We start from the raw sequence: 26,416 nt of genomic DNA, 5'->3' as shown, positions 1-26,416 counted from the left end.
TAAAAGTTTTTTTTTTATTAAAAATGTCACTGTTGTATTCTATTACATTAATAATTTTATAGCTACTCAGGTTATTCGGCCAAAAATAGTGAGTGGTTTTCTTGTTGTTGTTTGATTAAAACCTTTATGACATAGCCTATTAGACAGTGCTCAATTCGGTTATATGCACACTTCAAGTCCACCATTTTGATGCAAATATGCTTTTTGTCCCACTATATTTTTATGCATTTGGCAGATGCTTTTTTTTATCCAAAATATCCAAAAATAAATTCACTTTAGACATAAATGATTGCGTTTACAATAAATCCTCACCAAGATGGGCATTGGCGGAATTATAAAGTGTATTTGATCATTTAGGCGAGAAACCACATTAGAGTGTTTGATTATCTATCAATCAAACACAGAACAGATGTCAGGAAATAAAAAGTAAATCTTTTATGTTTCATCTAGATCAACCAACCAGTGGTGCTCTTGCTATCATGATTGAAATAATGAACACTCCTGTTCTAGATGTAGAAAATTACTCAAGAAGTTTGATCGAGGACATCTCTCTTTTTCCCGATAAACATCTAGATTGTTTTATCGCCCAGCCCTATTGATAACATTACATTAACATCTCACATCAGCCCAATCTCAGTGATAGATAGTTAACTTACAGGCCACGTTATAGACACAGAATCTAGTCAGCAGAAATATTACATTTACCTTGATATGTTTCTTTAAATTAGAGGCAGGATTAATGCTGGTATCTGGCTTGAGCAAGTTAAACTCACATGACACGATCATGCAATTGGACTTTTTCATTACGAAAATCCCTTTCAGGTGTTGAACTGTGCTTGAGGCATCCTCCACAGTTGGCGTCAGATCTGCAGCTGCCGTTCAAGTTTTTTACATGTGATTTGATTTGATGGGAATCACAAGAATCTCTCTAGCCAATCATGACCTTTTAATGAACTGATGTTCTCAACAATAATTTAAGTAGGTCATTAATAGAAATCTAAATACAGGCTACTGAAAGTCTACTGAATGTTTGTTGAAACACTGTTAATTAGCTATAGCTAGCCAGTTAATAAGTAACTTACTGTCAGTTAAATAGTCACTTATAGTCAGTTAAATATTTAATTGGGATCATCAAAATAAAGTGTTTCCTTAAATTGCCCGTCTCAAATTTTTTGGAGCATGTTGCTATCAGCTGATTTGAAATGACTGTACATTAAAATAAAATAAAATAAAATAAAAAATAAGTAAATTCACAAAGTAAAACATCATATAATGTTTAGTTGTAGTTCTTTCAATATAGCAAATGGTGAATATAATTTACAGATCACTCTTTTTTGTTTTCATTAGCATTTTTCATACTGTCCCAACATTTTCAGAATTGGGGTTGTAATAGAAGAGATACAAATGAACCTCATTACTATTCAGCTAAATGAATACAGTTCAGGGATACATACAGCAAAAGAACTGCACACAACAATCCTGCTCATCTCTTTTTTTCCCCCTCTGTGTCTCTCTTTATCGCTGTCTGTGTGGGTTTTTGCAAGTGGCTTTGGATAAAAACGTCTGCTAAATGACTCCATGTATATGATCTTGCTGAGTTTAATCACTACGAATATAGTGACATCTAGTGGCGTTATACTGTTATGCACACACGTCTATTCATTCTACCATGCTGGGCAGCCTCACCTTTACAGACTTTTTGCAAAAGTGTCCCTGTTCCTTGAAATGTTAGAGCAGAGCAGCATTATTGTTCAAAATAGATGTAATGACCTTAGGAAAAACTAATACCATTTGTTTTTAATAAAATGCATGAGCAGAACAGTGTAACATGCATAGAAAAATCTAGACTAGATATATTCTTAAAAAAATATGTTTGATATTTCTCTGGCTGGCCTCACAGTACTGTTCAAATATTAAGTAATGTGATGGATTAATACAGCATAAAATTAATAGATTATTTAGCTAATGATGTGTGATGGGATGTTTGAACACATGCATTGTATCTTTTAAGACAAGCAAACATCTATAGAACATCAAGGAAATTAGTTTTTCCACTGTTACGAGACCAGCGTCATCTAATATATACTGCACACCAGTGAATAAATAAAATTACTCTGCAAGGACTCTGCAAGCAGGAAATCAATTTTTGATGTTTGGAAAGAAGGTGCATGACATCAACATGGAAGAGGATCAAAACAATGGCTTTGACTTGGGAAATAGACATCAAGAGCATATTCTGAATGCATTACAGTGTCAATTGTAAAGATGTTACCTCGATATTTAAGGCAATATTTATTTATTTTTCAAAGTTGAGCTCTCATAGAAGAGTTCAATATGACTGCAGATAATGAAGTGTCTGAAAAATTAGTTTCAGTCCATAACACAAATTATGAGTGCTTTGTAAGAGCCAAAGAACAAAGAATCAAAAGCTTTTGTAGTTTTGTTCCTAGCTACATTTTCTGGCTAAAAGCTTTGTCAGATGAACAGAGAGCACAAATCATATTGGTTCAAAGCTGGCTGAAGACAGAGCAAGACAGAGGTTATTAATAAGATTAAGAGACTGTCCCCAGATCAAAGTGAAAATCATGAATTTAGAAGTAATGTATTTTAAAATATTAGCTGTTTCAAAAATACACAGACAAATAAAACTTTCATGTTTCGAATGAAAGGGGGGTACTTTTTTTTTTATTATTATTTTTATTATTGGGGGGGTATACTTTTGACTCAACAGAGGGATGGATTCCTTCAGGCAGTTTTTGGAGGCCAAGATCAGTTTAGACAGGGAGAAGTTCCATAGATCAATCTTACAGTCACGTTCAGAATGGCATACTACCATACTTTTCTTACTATTTATGCCATTTGAATAAATAGTAAGAGTCTTCCATCACTACCATTCTCTGTTCTTTGACTTCTAAACAGTGAATGTGCAATGTCATTTTTGAATGAATTTGCAATATGATTAAGCTAATTATATTGAGTTTGAAAATACTTTGTTGCATCCAAGTTAACAAGATGATTCAATAATCAATACACTTATGAATTCTCCCTTCTGTGTTGGGAATGCACAGAGTATACTTCTTGTTTGGTATTTTGACGTGCTTATCACATAATGTTACATCAATTAATGGTTTACATATTGCAAATGTTTACAAAATTAAGACATTTATATTTACACTTTTATCCAAAGCGACTTACAGAGCCCTTATTACAGGGACAATCCCCCCAGGAGCAACCCGGAGTTAAGTGCCTTGCACAGGGACACAATGGTGGTGGCGGTGGGTGTCAAACCAGCGACCTTCTGATTACCAGATTACAGTTATGTGCTTTAGACCACTACACCACACCACCTCAAGGCAATTAAGAAGCTAGGGTATACTGGGAAATGTTTCAATTTTCTCCCCATTTTCATGACATTTCTAACTATTTGTTTTTATAACACACGCACACACGTGGACAGATAGATAGAAAGACAGACAGACGGGTCATTTATAGTCTCCAAATGGTTAGTATTAAGGTGGAGGTGACGTTAGGGCCTCTGCTGCCTGCCAGGATACAAACAGAAGCACCTTTTTTATTTTTTATTATTATTGCAATTATACATCACAAAACAAAACAGGGAGCATTCAACAACGTAAGACACAAAACAAACTTAAAGGAACAAGGACAAGGAGCAAGATTCAAGACCGAATATGATATATGTAGATATAGATATATATAGATATAGATATATATAGAACAGAAGCACCTTTATATATGTATCCAATGGGCCCGGAACACATAGCAGCATCTCACCTCTCACTCCTCCACCTACTGTACTGGAGTGTGCAGCGTTATGGGGCTGTGTTCTTTTCAAAATTAAAGACCTTGAATCTAACGTCACAGTAACAGGAAATCGTTAATTAATTATAATTCCTAATTCCTACATAATACGACTCCATCTATTATATTCAGCATCTGTACAATTTATGCATTTTTATATTATATAAATTATAATTAATTATATGTAATTATATACAAAAGGTTTGTTATATTCAGAATTTTTTTTTGTAATACAAACCTACAAAATCTACATTTATTTCACGTTCTTTGTTAAAAATATAAAATAATATCTAAAAATAAATTGTAACATTTTGAATACCTTATTAGTATAATGATGGAAAATAGAATCATGAATTAAAATGGAATGAAGAAATAACAATTTAAAACTCACTCACGCACGCACGCACACACAAACTAAAAATATGGTTTGTAACAAATTTATTAAGAAACCATTCAAACATTACACTTCAATTAACTCACTTAAAATGTGAAACAAAGAATAATATTAATAACAATAAACGCCAAAACCAAAGACCTTAGGGAGCCAAAGGGAAAAAGCAAGCAATAACCATACAGAAATTCATATCATAGTGGAACCTGATAATGAAAGTATGATGATAATGTAACTGATAATAATCAGTATACCCTCATCAATAACTTAAAAACAATTAAGAAAATAAACATTTTATTTATTCAATCATTAAAAAAAGAGCCATTCTGTACCTGGTGTGTATTTTGCCTTAATGCCAGCATTAAGTAAAGGGGTGAGAAAAACATTATTATGGGGGCCAGCAAGGTTATTTCTTTTATACAAAACATAAAACACATAGAAAGGAGAGGATAGCAATGCAAGGAGACTGTACACAGAATTGTAGCAGAACTGTATTGTTGAATCTGGATTGGTCAAGTTCTCTTCCTCTGGCATCTTTAATATATAGCCAGACCCCAATATCCTCCTGGTACACGGCCTCTGATCATAGAATGGTATAAGTTCCCACTATGATTTAAAGCTTTAAATTCTACTAAACCATGATTCGTTTTTCCTCAGAACTCAAAACAACATGAACTTGCTTTCAATAAATAAGCTCTTTTTGTGTACATTTGCTTATTTTTGGTTTAAGCTAGAGGTAGGCCATACCTTATCCTGCAGCATCTCATAAAAAAATCTAAAAAAAACTTTGCCCTTAAATAGTAAGTATTGGCTGTGGGATAAACAACATACCAATGAGATGAGGCAATAATGCTAAAAGTAAATTAAAATGTTGGAAGAGACCAGTTAATGCAGATTCTACCACTTTGCTACCATTTACAGCGTATTGCTATGTTGTTGTTCAATTATGAGCTTTCCGTATGTATCCAGAGTAGCATTTGTAGCAATTGATTTCCATCCTCTTTTCTTCCCCACATTCAACCACACTTACTGTCTTAAAACACTGACTGAGTTGTATATCCCCTTAAAACCTGTATATGATCATCTTATCAAGAGATAAGCAGTTGCATATTACAATAACAGAGGCAGATTTTAAATATAAAATAATTTAAAATCTGTCCAGAAATTACAGCTTTACGTTTCATAAACATTACTGTCATTTATTACACTTTGGGTCACATTTCTGAGTGGAAACCGTTTAAAACTTCACCCATTTTTTTCATTCATAACTAGTTTAAAATGATAAATAACTGCATACATTAAGCTGGTTTTTAAAATCTCATTGAAATCCCAAAGAAAACAGAAAAGCAGGTAAAATATGTATGTGTATAATATATATATATAAGAGAGAAGAGACAGAGGGAGAGAGAGAATAAAAAAAAAATAAGTAAAAAACTTTCTCCATTTTGGATAATGAATTTAAATTATGGATAAAGTATTAATTTAGGAAACTCCAGAGTAAAAATAATATGCAGCGAAACACTGTGAAAAGCCTGCCTACATTACTGCCAAGGCATGACGAAAACATAACCAGAAAAGCATAAATGAAAGAAAAAGCAGAGCGACTGAAATAAGCACAAATGTAGGGTGAAAAACCAAATGTCGGCCTCATTTTGTGTAGAGTACCACTCAGAGTAACACTGACCTCAATATTCACATTCTGCTGCTTGGTTCACGTTCAAAGCATGTTTCAACTGCTTGCAACAGAAAGAGAGTGGAAGACAGAACATGGAGAAGGATGGTAGAAGAAAAAGACATCCTCATCCACATCATAAGCAGCCTCTTTCTAGATTTTTCTTTTTTAAATATAAAAAAACATGTTCTACTCTACTGCACAAATCTACCTAGCAACATTTACTAGTTTATTCTATGGAAGCACAAGGATAGACAATTATATATAGATAAAAAATTTAAATACAAAAAAGTAAACATCATGACGTTCACACAACATCTGAGTAAATAATTAAAAAATGTAATTTCAATACAATAGGGCTAAACAATAAAATAAGATGCCTTGCATAGAGAGGACAAGAGCAAACATAGGTAGGTAGGAAAACCATGCATACCGAAAGGCCATTTGGGGACATAAACTGAAAGTTTCACATAGTGCAAAAATCCCAAGAAGAAACAAGGGTCTAAATCAAATGCAAATGAATCTTTGACTTACATCAATACCAGCCCAGCCCAACCCACCCAGCCCCTTCATCAGACTAAAAGATTGACCACCGTTACCCCTACCTAACCCAGACATCCCACCCGAAATTCCCAATGGGAGTGGACTTTGGTCTGTCCTGTGATAAACGAGGCATCAGGAGATGGGATTGCTGTGGTGATGGAGCTCTTTTGACCCTTATCCCTGTCCGCTTTGGTAAACGCTGCTAGCGCATCTTGCGATCGTCAGTGTTGGCCATGTTGGAGCCAGGGCTGGGGTCCTGCTGTCGCCTGGGCTGGGTCATCACACACATACATACACATACACAATTACACATGTGAGTGCGTGCACAAACACCCAAGCACACCAATAAACAAACCAAGACTTTAGATTTACAGAAAAGTTAAATTAAGCAAAACACAACTATTCAAGCCACAGATATAATATGATCTGATATTGTGAAAGGTACACTGTCCATTTATTTAGGGGATAGGTCACCCAAAAATACACATTTTGTAATGATTTACTCACCCTCATGTTGTTACAACCATAACTGTATTAATTTCTTTCTTGCATGAAACATGTAAAAAGAGATGTTAGGCAGAATGTTAAGACCAAAGTATACTTGGCACGTCTGTGCTGCTGATCGCTCCGTACGCATGACGTAATTTTGTCATAATCTTGTCCGAACCATGCAGATTTTCTTGACTCGCAGACACTGTCATCGCCTGCGAAGTTGTAGTGGGCATGCGTCAAACACGTTCGTATTCGCTTGTGGACAGAAGAATATACTCACAAAGGCAATGTGGTCGATGCAATGAAAGTGAACGGTGACTGAGGCTTAAGTGGTTAACGGAAACAATAAACTGTTTTGTAACAACATGAGGGTAAATAAATGATGACAGAAGTTTTATTTTTGGGTGAACTATAACTTTAAATGAATGTTCAGGGTTTAACACTTGCAATAAAGTGAAAGGGACCAGTTCATAAACACACACACAAATATATACCGTTTCAAAAGTATGGCCACAAGATGTAAACATTATATATGTTACCATTTTACATTTTAGTGTGATAAATTCGCTTACTAACCTTATCTGTGTAAAGTTATATCTGATATTACAACTTCGTTGCCATATGACAACATAATACCAGTAAACCCTGTGGTCTGGTAAACGCTGTAACGTTTACCATATTTCATCACACTAAAATCATGTTAACACATATTGTGCATCTTGAGGCTATGCTTTTGAAACAGTGAGTATTTCAATATTTATGGACTGGCCCCATTCACTTCCATTGTATGCGCCTTAATGTAACTGCCATTTTTTCCTTTTTTCATTTGCAATAAACAAGGAGAGAGTCAAAATAATTGTTTGTTGTAATGAACATTATGCCATAAATGCTGTCTATTGAGCTTAACATTTATTGAACCTGAAACATTCCTTTTAAAAGTGAATTATAACACATGCAATTGCTCATCAAGTCCAGCAGGGAGCAGTAAAGATCAAATTCAGTCGAGACTAAAAATTGAGCTTCTTTTTATGGTCGAAGTGGCAGACAGTCATTAGTCAAGGGTGTGTGTGTGTGTGTGTGTGTGTGTGTGTGGGGGTCTTCAAATCACTAGCCTTTAAAAATAAAGATAAGACTGATGGCCTTGCCACAGATACATATGTTTATGTGCCTATGTCTAAATCTCGCCCTGACATAGATGTCTGAGAACAGACAGGCCAGACGGACAGACAGAGGGACAGACAGACAGGCAGACATCGAGGGAAAGATAGACAAGGAGGCAGACATGGTGTATCTCACATTGTGTGAGGTCATCATCATGTAACTGGCGATTATGGCATGCTCCAACCCTAGAGCTATGCAAGGCTGTTTTTATTTAACCCCGACGCCTGGGAATCACGTCTTTAAGCATACACATTAACAGATGAAGCTGTAATAGCTGTCATAAAACGCAAAGCAGTCTGGTAGGCTGTCTGTAAACTTAAATAATAACTGTTATAGCTATAAGCTAGATAAAGCGAAGAGTTAAAGCGAACTGCAGAAAGTGAACGTATTTGTCTGGCGTCACGTTGCTTGTTACTTTTATAACTTTGCAGGCAATGCATCTTCAAACCAAGCACATGAATGCAACAGAACAATGTAGATCAGACATTATGCTATATATAATCAAAAGTTGTGCAAAACAAGAGCACAAATCAAAGCGCGCCTCCAGAGAGGAGCATTATATGTCTCTAAAAGGCAGCTCCATGGGGGAAGCACAAAAGAAAAGGAAAGTTATGTTTGCTCTGTAGTATTTAAGCTTGGAAAAAAACGTGTTTGTGTGTGGATGGGAGGAGGCAGCATCGATCATATGGAGCTCAGATGAAGCACTCTCCTGGACCACAAGTCAATAGTGCTTAGAGTTTGCTGGGCAGACAGCACTGCTAATGAAAAAGATCAATGCTAATGATATATTAATACTTTCACTGGTCCAACATCACTCATGCACTAATCCCACCTGCGGTAAAGGCTTGGGTTTTAATGAAAAATTGCCTATTTTTCATCCATTTCTTTACCATCTATAATGGAGTCGCCCATTACACTATTTGATATCTTTCACACAGTGGCAAAACCACATAGTCAGGCACATTAAGATACCCTCTGGAAAAGGATAAATATGTGTGTGCACATAGGACATGTAGAAAATGCCACCTTGTCTCTTTCCCTTTCTCTTTCGTTCTCTTACAGCCACTTAGGGGAGACCAGGGTTAGTTGTCACATGGGAAGGCCAAAGGCTATATCTCAATAACGACAAGATTTTGAGTCAAAAGAACAATTGCAAACATTTGTGCTTTCTATAGCAGAGGTTTTGTATGTTGGTTTCAAAAAATGACTTAAATGAAACCCCTCTTAAATTAGAATAATTTTTGTGAATTCAACCCTCCAAAGTTTCAATTATCCTTAGGCATGATTTAGAGTTAAAAAGTACTTACATATTGATCTTTTTTGCACAAAAAGCAATCGTATTGCTTTAGAATACATTTATTTAACCGCTGGAGTCGTATCGATGACGTTTATGCTGACTGTCATTTATACCATCCATTTGCATTTTATGGATCTACTGAGGTAAGATATTTTTCTAATATTCTTCAAATGTGTTCTGGTGAAGAAAAATGTCATACACAACTGGGATATCATGAGGGTGAGTAAATAATGAGATAATTTTTTGGGTGAACTATCCCTTTAAGGCAAGGGTCAACTATATTATAGTTTAAATGTGTCAAAGGTTTAAATGTGTTCTTAGGACAAAAGGTATTTTTAATGAAAATCAAGTCAAGGCATGCGGTCACATTTTTATCACGGCAGGTTTCACGTGTTTTAAATGTAATACATGTCTATAATATATTCATTGATATTTGTTGGCTAAAATTATGTTTCCATGTTCCTTTTTTTCATTGTTTCATGAATGTGTTTTTTAATTATTTAAAATATCTATTAAATAATCATTTTACTTTTCTAAATTTGGATGAAAAGCCTATAACATGTTGTTTAAAGTACATTTTGTGCAAGATTTAAAGAGAGGCACAAATTTTGTTTAGGTGGTTGTGATGGTAGGGACACATTTCCCCATCACCCCCAATGTTTACATGAAACTTGCACAACTGGTTTAGTGGTTTAAGTTCCAGTGCGACAATAGGCCCCGTTATAACAAAATGTCAACATGTGTTCAATTAACTGTATCTTTATTCTTGGGCATGAACATAGCTTTTTTGTAGCCAATACTTCAAGGTATGCAGCTATGCAGAAACTGACTTTCAAAAATAAACCTACTCTGAGAAATATTCACTGGAGTAAAAAGTGTGAGACTAGGTATCTCAGGTAATTAGCGATTTAGAGATCACAACATGTATTCTTTCCCTTTCAAATCTAACCTTTGACCACTTTCCCAGAAAACACCAGTTTTCTGTTTCTATTGTCTCTGTAGTTGCTGTCGGAACAACACAACTGTCCATCGTGAATGGCCCAGACTGCTATTGTGTTGATGGAGTTTAAGATTTGGCCGCTAAGACCACTGTTCTGTGACTCAAACTCAAATTTGATTCTGTATCAAAAATAAAGCCATACTGTATGAAAACAAGCTCAGAAGTAGGGTCGGACTGCACACTGCTGGGATGAGAAAGCATGAATTATAGAATAATTATAGGGTTTCATTTTTCCACCGCTCTCTGTGACTTTGAGCTTTGAGGGAAAAACATTTGGCCCGTGAGTCACAGATTGCCTGACTGCTATGAGTAAGAAATTGATTTTCATAAGTGGCAAGATCTGTTTAAAAAAGAGAGACCTTGGCGTGATTGATTTTGGAAGAGTGGAAGTAGAGTGTGTAAAGGAGCGCCTGAGGGTGTAGATTAGGGGAGAGGAATATAAAGACAGTGGATCATAAGGGGAATCTTTCTGGTCATGTGCTGCCAAGATGTGCCTGAGAGCTCCCGGAGGGCTTTGCAGCAGGGAAGTGGGTGGGCAGGGCAGTTAGGAATCCTGGGATGGAGGTCTGGTCTCCATTACAGAGGTCTGAGCAAAGAGAGTTGTGGGTCTTTCGTACTGAGTCTTTGTCTTGCCCTATATTACAATTAACACTTCCCCAAAAGTGCAAACAAAGGTCATGCCAATTCTGAAAATCTGCAGAGCTTCCAATGGAGTTTTGTGGATGCCAATTCCATGTGGACCAGACCATAACTGAGCTATCACTCAAGAGACACATACACATGTACCCACCAACACAACTGTGTAGACACAGGAGACACACACACACACACACACACACACACACACATATAGATATAGATAGAGATGCTCTTCCATGCACATGCTCTTGATGAATGTGAAATTCTGACACATACACACACACACACACTTACAGACACATACATGGTTTAGTGCATGACACAAGGATAGAGAGAAGCAGAGGAGACAGACCCTGGTCGCTGAAGGCCATCAGTCCCAGATTTTTGATGCCACAGGGTCCTAAAAAACACAATTTGGTTTTCATCTTAGGAGCGCAGTTTGGATTGACTGTAGAATGATTGCATTTGAGGATTTACAATGCAAAGATATTTCATGCACTAAGCCATGACCAAACAAGTAAAGCACTTACGTAATAGCTTACACATAAACAAACTCACATAAAATACATATATGCATGCATACATAAACAATACTTAAAAGCACAGTAAAAGAAAATAAGCCCTCCTTCATTTTGCATTTTTACTTAAATAATTATCATAAACAATTTGACATCTTGAAAAATCAAGGTAGCAGTTCACTACATAAAAGCCTAAATTGTTGTCTTACCTCCTGAGTTATTAAATGGCTGAGATGTGCCATCGGCATCTGCTAAATGACAAGTGATCAAATCAGTTTTGTCCCAGACAAGCTGTTCAGCTACTTTAAGAGCTCTCAAGAAATCAGGGAAAAGACAGAATGTTGTGAGGTGTCACTAATTTGCTGCATTTTCATTTAAAAGGATTACATGCTTCTACACTACAAAGTCAAAGTTTAATGATAACTTTCTTAAAAATGTAATATTTTTAATGTTGAAGTCAAAACATTTTTGTAGATATTGATATTCCTTCTGAGAGGCCTTTTAGATATTTTTAAAATACTTTTAGTATTAAATGGAACCTTTACAATTTCATGGAATGATTTTCAGGAGAATCTCCCAAAAACAAGTCAAGTCATATTTCACCCGCAAATAAAAAAAAGAAAATAAATTCAATTTTGATTAAAGAAAACAAAGACTATTTTTGGAATCATTATATATAACGCATATAACGCATATATATATATACACACTCACCTAAAGGATTATTAGAAACACCATACTAATACTGTGTTTGACTCCCTTTCGCCTTCAGAACTGCCATAATTCTACGTGGCATTGATTCAACAAGGTGCTGAAAGCATTCTTTAGAAATGTTGGCCCATATTGATAGGATAGCATCTTGCAGTTGATGGAGATTTGTGGGATGCACATCCAGGGCACGAAGCTCCCGTTCCACCACATCCCAAAGATGCTCTATTGGGTTGAGATCTGGTGACTGTGGGGGCCATTTTAGTACAGTGAACTCATTGTCATGTTCAAGAAACCAATTTGAAATGATTCGAGCTTTGTGACATGGTGCATTATCCTGCTGGAAGTAGCCATCAGAGGATGGGTACATGGTGGCCATAAAGGGATGGACATGGTCAGAAACAATGCTCAGGTAGGCCGTGGCATTTAAACGATGCCCAATTGGCACTAAGGGGCCTAAAGTGTGCCAAGAAAACATCCCCCACACCATTACACCACCACCACCACCAGCCTGCACAGTGGTAACAAGGCAGGATGGATCCATGTTCTCATTCTGTTTACGACAAATTCTGACTCTACCATCTGAATGTCTCAACAGAAATCGAGACTCATCAGACCAGGCAACATTTTTCCAGTCTTCAACTGTTCAATTTTGGTGAGTTCTTGCAAATTGTAGCCTCTTTTTCCTATTTGTAGTGGAGATGAGTGGTACCCGGTGGGGTCTTCTGCTGTTGGAGCCCATCCGCCTCAAGGTTGTGCGTGTTGTGGCTTCACAAATGCTTTGCTGCATACCTCGGTTGTAACGAGTGGTTATTTCAGGCAAAGTTGCTCTTCTATCAGCTTGAATCAGTCGGCCCATTCTCCTCTGACCTCTAGCATCAACAAGGCATTTTCGCCCACAGGACTGCCGCATACTGGATGTTTTTCCCTTTTCACACCATTCTTTGTAAACCCTAGAAATGGTTGTGCGTGAAAATCCCAGTAACTGGGCAGATTGTGAAATAGTCAGACCGGCCCGTCTGGCACCAACAATCACGCCACGCTCAAAATTGCTTAAATCACCTTTCTTTCCCATTCTGACATTCAGTTTGGAGTTCAGGAGATTGTCTTGACCAGGACCACACCCCTAAATGCACTGAAGCAACTGCCATGTGATTGGTTGATTAGATAATTGCATTAATGAGAAATTGAACAGGTGTTCCTAATAATCCTTTAGGTGAGTGTATGTATATATATATATATATATATATATATATATATATATATATATATATATATATACATATATATATATATATATATATATATATATATATATATATATATATATATCCCTCCCAAATCTTATTACTAAAATGTAATTGAATGCCATTCATATTGCTTAATTGCAGGATTTGTTATTACTGCCTAATCAATATATATATATATATATATATAATTTAATAATAAAAAGTTATTACAGCAATGTCCTTACTTTAGCACATGACTGTAAAAAATGAATGTATTACATTAATGAGAATCTACTAGTTCATGTTAACTTAAGTTGTTATTTAATGTTAACAAATGAAACCTTATTGTAAACTGTTACCAAAAAACTTAAAACTAAAATCAGTAAAATGTTTGAATGCATTACAAGAATGACAATTTAGAGGGAAAACATGCTTAATTGCCATTAAAATAATGTAACAATGCAAAAAATCTTAAATCTTAGTGGCAATAATAACATGCTTCATTTCTTTAAGCAAAATATTCCTTATATTTGTCTTTTACCTTTTGAATAAAATATGACCGATACATGTTTTTTTTATAGATTCATTCTAGCACTGACTTTTTTGTAAGAAGATGCCGGTGGCACCACTTGGTCATTCCCCTTCTCAGAAGCTACTAAAACACTTCAAAACATCTTATTTTCAGTGAACTGCTCCTTCAAGTATCAAATATTTAGCTATAGGCTGTCAATAAAAATATTGGTAAGAGAAATTGATTAAAGATTACAATAAGCAAAAACAGCACATACAGAAAAACCATACATGCACAAGCAGAAAACACATGTACACACATACATACACACACACACACACACACACACACACACACACACACACACACACACACACACACACACACACACACATAAACAACCATAAAACCAAACTGATCCATAACAACTAAAACAAAATTGATTTTAAGCATGCACTGACTGATCATCTTCTCAACTTCACTTAGCACAAACACACTTACACACACCCTCATTCACTGCAGCTCTCACCTCCAGGTCCTCACGGTGTGAACGATCCCTGTCTTCAAAATCACGGGTCCTTCTGCGGGCCTCCTCAAAGGCTGCCTGTGCTAGAGCATCTTCCTGCTGTATAGACACACAAAACAGTGGTAATCCATTTATGATATAAGGCATGAAATGCAGTTTAAGTGCATGAGTTGGTTTCTGTGTACCTGCGCCCTCTCATCATCATACTCCAGACAACCCATTCCATCAAGACGCTGAAGATCAATCCAGCCTCTCCAGATCACACACACTCCATTCAGGATCATAGGAGCTTTCAGATATACCTGAAAACAAACACACACACACACCCACACACACTTAGTTATTATGATATACACAGGCCCCACAATGACAAGGAAGGATGTATGTATGTATGGCCATGATAACTACCAGATAACACGTAACAGATCTTGGTTCATTTTGAGTCAGACATCACAAAATGAATGACTTGCAGTTCAGTAAGCTTTCATTCACTAAAACAAAACGGCTGATAAGAGTTTAATTTTAAAAGAACTGACTCATAAGAGTCATTTGTTCGAGAATCAGGCTACACTAGACATGCTGTAAGTCATGCTACTGATTTTGTAGTGGTTTTGCAGTGCCGTTGTGCGAGTGGTAGTACAAGAACATTGTCAGTGTATTTTAGCTGGGTTAAAATACTAAACCCAATAACTAACTCTTCACAAAACTGGAGAAATTTCCTGTGCCCACATCAGCCTTTAGAACAGATGAAATGCATTACTACCAACTCTACTCTAGCAACATATGAAAACCCCCTCTCAACATCACACTTGGCTCTTCAATGGGCCGTTTGAATTGTAAAATACATTGTGAGTTGTTCTATAGCAACAGAAATGTTCTGTTGGGAATGGTCTCTAAAACTTCACTGTGGAAATAGACTTACAGATCTATACACACATAACCATTACACCCTTTTCTGTCTCTTCCTGTCTTACCTCTGAGCCCAGCAAAGAGCCAAATACTGTAGGGCAGCCTCCAATGTTTGCTTCCTGCGATGATAGTGTTTATTTTTAGAGGCCAGCGTAGTAGAGAGTAAGGGTACACCGATGCTCTCTACCAGAGACAGGCAAAGCCTGTCTGAATTTATTTATACTAAGCATGGGCTACAAGTGCACACCGCAGCGCATGATTACATCCGTCTGTGTGTGTGAGACTCCGATAATGTACTTGTTATGTACTAGACAAGGTGGACAAAGAGTGAGAGATGTTGAGAATGTGACACGGGTTGGCTGGAGTGAAGAAAAGTGAAAGAGAGGGATGAGGGAGAGACAGAGGTATATACTGTCTGTCTGTCTGGCCTCGAGCCACAGGAATATCACATATCTGCCACTGAGGAATCCAGGCTCAGACAAAAGCGTGCAGACTGTCGGTCTGTGGGTGCTGTTTATTTCTGTAACTGCAGCAGAGTGCAGTGAAAGGGGCCAGCTATAAACACACACACACACACACACACACACACACACACACACACACACACACACACACACACACACACACACATGTACAAGTTGAAGTCAGAAGTTTACATACACCTTAGCCAAATACATTTAAACTCAGTTTTTCACAAATCCTGACATTTAATCGAAGAAAACATTCCCTGTCTTAGGTCAGTTAGGATCACTACTTTATTTTAAGAATGTGAAAAGTCAACATTAGTAGAGAGAATTATTTATTTCAGCTTTTATTTCTTTCATCACATTCCCATTGGGTCAGAAGTTACATACATTAGAAAGCACCCCACAACATGGTGCTGCCTCCCCCATGTTTCACAGTTGAGATGGTATTCTTCGGCTTGCAAGCCTCACCATAACAATGGTCAGTATGTTTTTAAATTTTTGTTTCATCAGACCTGAAGACATTTCTACAAAAAGTAAGATCTTTGTCCTCTTGTGCAAACTGTAGTCTGGCTTTTTTATGGCAGTTTTGGAGCAGTGGATTTTGCTGAGCAGCCTTTCAGGTAATGTTGATATAGGACTCGTTTTACTGTGGATATAGATACTTGTCTACCTGTTTCCTCCAGCATCTTCACAAGGTCCTTTGCTGTTGTTCTGAGATTGATTTGCACTTTTTGCACCAAACTACATTAATTTTTAGGATACAGAATGCGTCTCCTTCCTGAGTGATATGATGGCTGCCTGGTTCCATGGTGTTTATACTTGTGTACTATTGTTTGTACAGATGAACGTGGTACCTTCAGGCATTAGGAACTTACTCCCAAGGATGAACCAGACTTGTGGAGGTCCACAAAATTTTTTTGAGAGTTTGTTTTTATTTTTTTTTTATTTTCCCATGATATCAAGCAAAAAGGGACTGAGTTTGAAGGTAGGCCTTAAAATACATCCACATGTACACCTCCAATTCAGTACATCTCCTATCAGAAACTAATTGGCTAATTGTCTAAAGGCTTGACATAATTTTCTATAATGTTCCAAGCTGCTTAAATGCACAGTTATCTTTAAAAGTCAATTAAATTTAAACAATTTGTCTATAAACAATTGTTGGAAAAATGTATCATTTCATGCACAAAGTGCATGTCCTGAATGAGCTAATATGAAATGTGGAGTGGTCAAAAAATTAGATTTAATGGCTTCAAACTAAATGTATGTAAACTTCTGACTTCAACTGTATACTCAGAGTTAACTGCCAAAACCAACAAGCCACAAGTGACAGGTCAACAAATATGAGGGAAGTTCCACAGTGCTGCAACAAAAGGCAGAGAAACACAGGAACACTCAAAGCTGAATCACACTGCAATGAGTTGTTGGATACTTGTTATGTATACCCTAACTTGTTCCACCGTTGCCCTTTTATTTACCATTTTTGTCACTTTTGTACTCCTTAGTTTTCACTTTTGGCCCTTTTGTAGCTCCACTGTCTCCTTGTTAGCTTTCGTTCATTGTTTGCACCTGCCCTCATTTGTTTGCATTTGGTTTCTGTCGATCACCTTGTTATCTTGTTTGAATCCTGTTTGTTCATTGGCCCCTTTGTCCCACATTCTTGTATTTAAACCCTGTCTGTTTGTTCAGTCTCTGTCAGTCATTGTTTGTATGTTCATGAACGTTGTTAGCCTGGTGTGCGTTTCCCTGCCCGAAGTTCTCTGTTCAAGTTTATTTCCCCATTGTGGGTTTTCCTTTGTGTTTGTAATAATAATAATAAAAGTACTGCATTTGGATCCTCAACCTTCGTCTGCCTTCGTTGTCTGCATTTCGTGACAGAACGACTGACCCACACACATGGATCCAGCAGCTATTTGGGCCAAATGCCGGCTGCTTAACTTGCAGCAAGATGACCACCCATTAGAAGACCACGCTCTCTACTTTCTCCTCCTGGCGAGCTTTACTGACTTCCCGGACTCAGCTCTGGTGGTCTTTTTCAAGAACAGCTTGAACCCCTCGCTGAGGGAGCGGGTGCCACAGGCAGCGCCCGGCTGTACCCTTCGCGACTATCTGGAGACGACTCTACTAGTGTGCAGCTCACCGCTCCCCGTAACACCAGCCCAACCTGTCAGCGGAACGACCCTCATGCCAGTCGCCTTCCACGAGCCAGCGCGGCCCACTTCGTCTGCCCGGAGGAGGGAGAGAAGACGGGCTTCCGCCTTCCGGCACACGCCTGCTCCGATCTGCGAGCCAGAGCCCTCGTCAGCCCCGGTCAGCGAGCCAGAGCCCTCGTCAGCCCCGGTCTGCGAGCCAGAGCCCTCGTCAGCCCCGGTCTGCGAGCCAGAGCCCTCGTCAGCCCCCGGTCTGCGAGCCAGAGCCCTCGTCAGCCCCGGTCTGCGAGCCAGAGCCCTCGTTAGCCTCAAACGTCAATGAGCCAGTGCCTGTAGCCTCAGATGTCCGTGAGCCAGCACCTGTAGCCTCGACCGTTCCTGAGCCAGCGCCTGCAGCCTCGACCGTTCCTGAGCCAGCCCCTGTGGTCTTGTCCGTCCCAGCGCCAGTAGCCATGACCGTCCAAGAGCCAGCGCCAGTAGCCATGACCGTCCAAGAGGCAGTGCCAGTAGCCATAACTGTCCAAGAGCCAGAGCCAGTAGCCATGACCGTTCACCTCGGCTCCACCTCCCAGGCCTCTCGAGCCTTCCAGGGCTCCGCCCCCCGAGCCTCCTACGTCTCTGCTCCCAGAGACCCCAGGGCCTTCTAGGGCTCCGCCCCTCAAGCCTCCTACGGCTCCGCCTCTTGAGCCTCCTACGGCTCCGCCTCCCGAGCCTCCTAGGGCTCCGCCCCTCAAGCCCCTCGAGCCTTCCAGGGCTCTGCCCCTCAAGCCCCTCGAGCCTTCCTGGGCTCCACCCCCCGAGCCTCCTACGGCTCCGTCTCCCGAGTCTCCTGCGGCTCTGCTCTGAGACCCCAGAGCCTTCTAGGGCTCCGCCTCTGAAACCTCCTACTGCGCCACCTCCCTCGGCTCCGCCTCCAGAGCCTCTTAGAGCCTCCTACGGCTCCGCCTCTAGAACCTCCTACGGCTCCGCCTCTAGAACCTCCTACGGCTCCGCCTCCTATGGCTCCGCCTCCTGAGCCATCCTCGGCTCCGCCTTCCTCAGCCCCATCTCCTAGGTCTTTTAGGGCTCCGCCTCCAGAATCTCACGAGCCTTCCACGGCTCCTCCTCCCGAGCCTCCTTCAGCTCAGCCTCCTGCGGCTCTTCTCCCCGAGCCTCCCTCGGCTCTGCCTCCAGAGCCTCCTACAGCTCCACCTCCAGAGCCTCCCAAGCCTCCGATGGCTCCGCCTCCCGAGCCTCCGACGGCTCCACCTCCCGAGCCTCCGACGGCTCCGCCTCCCGAGCCTCATACGGCTCCGCCTCCCGAACCCCCTACGGCTCTGCCCCCAGAGACTCCAGAGCCTTCCAGGTCTCCGCTCCTAAAGCCTCCTACGGCGCCGCCTACCTCGGCTCCGCCTCCTGAGCCTCCTTCAGCTCCGCCTCCTGAGCCTCCCTCAGCTCTGCCTTCTGAGCCTTCAAGGCCATCACCTCCCTCGGCTTCACCTCCCGAGCCTCCCTCAGCTCCGCCTCAGAGGTCCTCCTTGGCGCCGCTTCACGCGGTTCTGCCGGCCTCCCCAGTGGCCACTCCTCCTCCCAGGTCCCCTGAACCGGTCCTTGCCCCACGGCCATTTCCTAGGCCACCAAAACCGGCCTCTGTCCTGTGGCCACCTCCCAGGTCCCCTGAACCGGCCCTTGGCCCACGGCCATCTCCCAGGCCACCAAAACCGGCCTCTGTCCTGTGGCCTCCTCCCAGGCCCCCTGAACTGGCCCGTGCCTTATGGCCAGCCCCCGGGCCATCTAAACCTGTCCCTGCCCGGTCAACACCTCCCAGACCACCAAAACCTGTCCCTGCCCGGTTGATACCACCCCGGCCTCCTAAACCTGTCCCTTTGTGCCCCCGTGGACTGCCTAATTGCCCCTTGTGCCCCCATGGACTGTCTCATCTCCCTTTGTGCCCCCGTGGACTGTCTCATTTCCCCTCGTGGCCCCCCTTGGACTTCCTGCCTGCCCTTTGTTCCCCCTTGGACTTCCTGCCTGCCCTCTGTGCCCCTTGGACTGCCTCCTTGCTCTTGTGCCCCCCTGGTCTGCCTGTCTGCCCCCGGTGCCATAATTTTGTTCTCTGTGGGTTTTTTGTCTTTTGTCTTTGTTTTTAGGATCTTCTGGAAGCCGATCCTTTGAGGGGGGGCTCTGTTATGTATACCCTGTCTTGTTCCACCGTTGCCCTTTTGTTTACCATTTTTGGCCCTTTTGTAGCTCCACTGTCTCCTTGTTAGCTTTCGTTCATTGTTTGCACCTGCCCTCATTTGTTTGCCTTTGGTTTCTGTCGATCACCTTGTTATCTTGTTTGAATCCTGTTTGTTCATTGGCCCCTTTGTCCCACATTCTTGTATTTAAACCCTGTCTGTTTGTTCAGTCTCTGTCAGTCGTTGTTTGTATGTTCATGAACGTTGTTAGCCTGGTGTGGGTTTCCCTGCCCGAAGTTCTCTGTTCAAGTTTATTTCCCCATTGTGGGTTTTCCTTTGTGTTTGTAATAATAATAAAAGTACTGCATTTGGATCCTCAACCTTCGTCTGCCTTCGTTGTCTGCATTTCGTGACAATACTAAACTTCCACCACTAGGCACTGATGACTGCTGGAGCAACCGGCCAGACAAACTCCACCAAAACAGTCACGCTTTGTCTGACTTTAATACAGTCCTTTAAGCAGATGCATATTTACTGTATGTGTGTAGGAAATGTTTTTGGTGTCAATTCAGAGAGTGAACTGCTCTCTGCCCTGATTTCAGACCCACTAAATTCACCACAATGAGGTGAATGTTGTCTAGTTTAAATATATCTCACAATTAATCAAAAACAAAAATATTCTATTGAAGTAAAAATGTACAGGGTTTCTGTACTTCCATGACTTTTCCAGTTATTCATGATTATTGGATATTAATTAAAAATAGTATAATTTCAAAGAAATAATTAAATATGTTATATCTGAGCCCAAGTAACAGGAGCCAGCCAGTACGTGATGTGATGTGCGGTATGTGTAAACCTCACTCCCCTGGCCTCAAGAGGCGCACTAGCAACTGATGCTAGAGGCTGTATACTTAGCCTACATACATCATGGCGGTAACTGACGCCGATTCGAATCCCACTTGGAGCAGGTCGAGCAGGACTGGTTACACATATCAAGAAATATTATATTCACTATAGTAATTTCCATTACTTTTTAATATGTCATTGCTTTCCATTGCCTGTAAATCACAATATTCTTAAATTGCCTGATATCTACAGGTTTTCCATGATTGTGGGGACCCTGTATATCTAATCATACATCTGTTTTAAGAAACCAACCTTCAGTATTATGATTCATGAAGAAGAGTAAATGCAAAAGCTGAAAATCTGACATAAAAATGTATGTTAAATCAAATAAACAATTACCTTTTCAGCCTAAAACATCTTAATATGCAAGAAAATGCATAGTGCCAACACTGCAAGGTGGAATGGTTTATAATTATTTATACTAAAAGCAGTAAATTGGAGTAATTGGGCTATATTCTACACTTTTATAGCATTTTATTTTTTTCCCTCAAGTCCACCTATAAGAAGCTGCAATTTTGTTTTACATGACTATTTTCTACCTTCTTTGAGCATTAGAGTTCAACAGTACTTTTAAGATTTCTATACAGAATGTAAAAGACATCTGTTACAATCGGCTAATCTCCATGTAATGCTATCATTCCAGTGTCCATCAAGGTGGACAAAGTGCTGAACAATGAATAGGTGTCGAAATATAAATATAGGTCATGACCAAAGTTCAGCTATGAAACTATATGTGGTGCAAGCTTATCGGTTCATTGACTTGTTATCTGTTAACCAATCAGCTTACTCATATGTGACATGTTAAGCATATCGGCTCACATGGTGTAAAACAAGCTGGTTTCACTGCAGCGGACTGCGAGTGTATTTTCTCTGAAACCCTCCTCCACCTCAGCTATAACAGTCTAGATCTAACTTAGTATGTCTGTGTATATTCTAGCAGTGGCAAGTCTTGGATATAAGGTTTATATCCAAGAGTGTAGCTCTTGCTTAAAGATGTTTGCTGTTATATAACCACTAACAGCCCACCTTATGAAAGTCACTGCTATCATGGATTATACAAATTAAATGTTTACCAAAAATCACAAGATGAACCCACAAGCTCTCTGCAGGGCTAAATAACAAAGAATAAAGATCAATCCTTCTAAAAACATCTACTGTTGGAATCGTGGTGCAATGTAAGCACAGTGGAGCTCATTACAATATTGGTTCTAGTCCAGCCTGTGTTATTATGCCCAGATTCCTGTTGCCCTCTCCCTAATAGTCTCTTGTCGCTCAAAAAATATAGATCAATTAAAACGCAGTTAAGCACAAAAACAAGTAAAAACAGTCACATAAATGGTGTTTTTCACACCTGAGGAAACGGCAGCTTTGCTGTCAGTAGATAAGTGTTTTTCTCCCATTAGTATGTTCCTTTTAGAAACAAGCTCTTTATGGAACCATTTACCAAGCACAGCTCCATTGTTGCCTCTTCCACCCCCACACCTGCCCTACTGAAACTCCCTCCACTATGTTTCCTTACTGGATGTGCTGTAGGTTGTGATCTGTGTCCCCCTCAGCTGTAAAACGTAGGTAGGAAATATAAAGCCTGCCCAGCTCAGTGGCAATTTAACTAAACATCAACTAAGCCCTTACTAAAATCCTATAGTCAGCCACACTATGACTTTAAGGAATAATTCACCCAAAAATAGTCTCCAGTCTTTATTTACTAACCCACATGCCATTTTAAACCCTACACGCATTCCTTTTTTAATTTTTTTTTTTTTTATTTCATTCTTTTAAGCATTTCCTGGCTGTTCCCTATCAAAAAGCTACACTTTGATGCTGCGCTGATTTAGCGCTTTGGGAATGTCTTTAGGAGTGACCAGCTGCGAATATGTGTGCAACATGTCAATGAAATTGACTAGAATTTATAGCCTCTGCTGGTGACATCATTGGATGCACCTATAGCAGGGCTATAAATAGATGCGCCACAGGTCAGATCTTTTGTCTTCAGACCACTCTGTGTGTGTTGTGCTTCTCAAGCTGACAGAACATTCTTTTCCTCTGTTAGGAGTTAGAATTTGTTAGGTGGTGGGCAGAAAACCTCCTTTCCAAGAATGAGTGTGAAGTAAAGCAAGCAGTGTGTGTTCCCGTGTTTATGCTCTATGGCTGAAACGGACACAGACCAGTTTTGTTTTGTGTGTTTGGGGGAGGAGCATGCTGCACTTGCGTTGGGGCGGGGTGGGTACGAGCATTGCGATCTGTTTACAGTCAAATGTTTCGCACTCGTCTCGCTTACTTCCAAGAGCCAGCGCCCACTCTTACATCGTGGGGCTCTCGCATGGATCTGGCTGAGGAGCGAGAGACGGGTCCATTCCTATCGCTCGCTCTCTCCCCAGATCAAGCTGGTCCTTCTTGTGAGCTTGAAGCATGCTACGGCGCCTCTTAAGTTCACGAGGGGGACGCTGAATCTGAATCCACGCCATCCTCCGTGTTTCAACGGCGTGGTTCCCACTACAGTGAAACCGGAACAAGCATGTCTACTATGGAAATAACTAAAATATCTTGGTCAAAGGGGCCATAGAACATGTTCCCCTTCCAGAAAGAGAGTCAGGTTACTACAGCAGATACTTCCTAGTTCCCAAGAAGTATGGGGGGATGTGTCCAATTTTAGACCTTCGAGGCTTGAATCGCTCAGTAAAGGCGTTCAAGATGCTAACTGTCAAGACGGTCATGTCTCAAATCCAACATCGCGATTGGTTGGTCAAGATAGATCTCATGGACGCATACTTTCATATAGAAATTCTGCCACAACACAGGAAGTTCCTGAGGTTCGCTTTCGGGGGCGAAGCCTTCCAATATCGAGTTCTTCCATTCGGCCTAGCCTTATCACCCCGCACATTCACGAAGTGCATGGATGCAGCACTGGCTCCTTTGCGACTCCGGGGAATCCGCATTCTGAATTATATTGAAGACTGGCTGATACTAGCACAGTCACAAGTACTGGCATTACAGCACAGGGATATCATCTTCGCTCATCTGGTTTCTCTGGGGTTAAGGCTCAACGCCAAGAAAAGCGTCTTCTCTCCCACTCAGAAAACTACCTGGGGATCGTATGGAATTCGATCACAATGCAGGCACAATTGCCTCCCGCTCAAATCGAGTCCATTCAGAATACCCCAAGCAAAGTCAGGCTAGGCCTAGGTTGCGCTGTTCGTCAGTATCAACAAATACTAGGTCTCATGGCATCTGCATCCTCGGTGATCCCTTTGGGCCTTCTGCACATGAGACCATTTCAGTTGTGGCTCAAAGCCAGGGGATTTCATCCAAGGGCCAATCCCCTAGGCTGATAAGGGTTACGCGCGCATGCTACGTACCCTTTCTATGTGGTTCAGACCCCGGTTCCTCACTTTGGGTCCCACTCTAAGTGCGTCTTGCCGTCGCAGCTTGCTAATGACAGACGTCTCCCTGACGGGCTGGGGAGCGGTTTCAAGTGGTCGTCCAGCTCAAGGGGAACGGGAGGGTCGTCAGCTCGATTGTTACATCAACTGTCTTGAGTTGATGGCTGTATTTTTGGCCCTGAAATACTGCCTCCAGAGGCTGCCATGTCTTGGTTCGGGTGGACAACACAGCATTAGCCTCTTACATAAACCATCAAGGAGGTCTACTTTTATGCCAGCTGAACAGACTGGCAAGGCAGAATCTCCTTTGGGCCCAGGGCAAGCTCCTGTTAATCAGAGCAGCTTATATCCCTGGATGCCTGAATGTGGGAGCAGATTTACTGTCCAGACAGAAAATACAGACGGGGAGTGGAAACTCCACTTTGAGGTAGTAGAACAAATCTGGTTGAGATTTTACAGAGCAGAAGTGGACCTCTTTGCCTCCCAACAGACAGCGCAATGTCCCCTCTACTTCTCTCGGAGTCACCCAGCCCCCCTGGGTCTGGACGCGATAGCACATACCTGGCCCAGAATGCGCCTGTATGCGTTTCCTCTGGTTTCTCTGCTCTTGGCCAAAGTTCGCCAGCAAGGGTACTGCCTCTTACTGATAGTGCCGCGTCGACCGAACAGAGTATGGTTCTCGGAGATAGTGTCTCTCCTCAACGGCTCGCCTTGGCCGATTCCGGACAGGAGGGACCTTCTGTGTAAGGTGCAGGGGACAATATTTCATCCCTGGCCCGAGCTGTGGAACCTTCATTTTTGGCCCCTGAAGGTTACCAACTGAGGGACACTGGGCTTTCACCTGAAGTTATCGAGACCATTCTAAGTGCTAGGGCTCCCTCTACTAGACAAAGTAATGCCAATAAATGGGGTGTCTTTGAAAAATGGTGCAGTACACATAATGCAGATCCAGTTAACTGCCAGATTGCTTCAGTTCTGGACTTTCTGCAGGAAAAAGTATAAGCAGGCACATGCTCCGCCACTCTCAGGGTTTATGTGGCCACTCTATCGGCTTGCCACGCCTTGATTGACGGGATGCCGTTGGGGAAACATCCTCTGCTCGCTCACTTCGTTCGTGGAGCCATGCGATTGAGACCTCCTGCTAGGACCAGGATCTCTTCATGGGACTTAGCAATAGTCCTTGAGGGTCTGGTTGAGTTCCCCTTTGAACCTCTATATTCTGACTCTCAAGATGGTTTTTCTCATGGCAATTACTTCTCTAAAAACAATGGGGATCTGCAGGCTCTGTCTGTCTTGCCATCCTGCTTAGATTTTGCCCCAGGAATGGCTAAAGCAATATTGCACTCTCATCCTGACTACCTGCCTAAGGTTCCTTTCTCGACCATACATCCGGTCACTCTCGTTTACAACGCCGGAGCAGGAAAGACTTCACGGACTGTGTCCAGTCCGTGCCCTTCAGACTTATGTCCACCACACTAGCCAGTGGCTTAAGTAAGGGCAACTATTAGTTTGTCATGGGGCCGTAACAAAGGGACGACCACCACCAAGCAAACTATATCAATTTGGGTGAGGGATGCTATTGCCCTGGCCTATGAGGTACGCGGTCAAGCTTCGCCAGTAGGTATCAGGGCTCGCTCTACCAGAGAGGTCACCTCCTCTAAAGCTTTGGCCAGAGGTGTCCCTCTGCAACATGTTTGTAATTTGGTGGGCGGGTTCCTCTCCGCATACATTCATAAGATTCTAAAGTTTGGATGTTCATGCCACTCCAGGCTCTCACGTTCTTGAGTCAACATCACAAGCTCATGTCTGAGACATCTCGTGCTCTTGTGTGCACAACACATACAACTGTAAGGGGTCCGGACACCCACAGTCCGGCGCCTTGGGTATTCTCGTTCCCAAAGCGCTAAATCAGCACAGCATCAAAGTGTAGCTTTTTGAT

General features: G+C 41.1%; 1 protein-coding gene across 4 annotated transcripts in view; it reads right to left on the bottom strand.

The window, feature by feature from the left end:
- Positions 1–4,250: 4,250 nt before the first annotated feature.
- Positions 4,251–26,416, bottom strand: part of LOC127622927 (core-binding factor subunit beta-like) — a 53,123-nt gene continuing 30,957 nt past the window's right edge. Inside the window, exons 4-7 of one of the 4 annotated variants that reach the window (XM_052097111.1) lie at positions 14,692–14,808; positions 14,510–14,605; positions 11,367–11,414; positions 4,251–6,696 (exon numbers count right to left, since the gene is read on the bottom strand). In XM_052097111.1, the coding sequence (XP_051953071.1) occupies positions 11,385–11,414; positions 14,510–14,605; positions 14,692–14,808 (243 nt within the window). In that variant the 3' untranslated portion in view covers positions 4,251–6,696; positions 11,367–11,384. The remainder of the gene's footprint in view (positions 6,697–11,366; positions 11,415–14,509; positions 14,606–14,691; positions 14,809–26,416) is intronic. The other 3 variants (XM_052097112.1, XM_052097109.1, XM_052097110.1) reach the window with 3 other exon arrangements.

The sequence above is a fragment of the Xyrauchen texanus genome, chromosome 29, assembly GCF_025860055.1.
Source record: "Xyrauchen texanus isolate HMW12.3.18 chromosome 29, RBS_HiC_50CHRs, whole genome shotgun sequence".
Classification (NCBI taxonomy): Eukaryota; Metazoa; Chordata; class Actinopteri; order Cypriniformes; family Catostomidae; genus Xyrauchen; species Xyrauchen texanus.
This window is presented reverse-complemented; position numbering and strand designations above follow the sequence as displayed.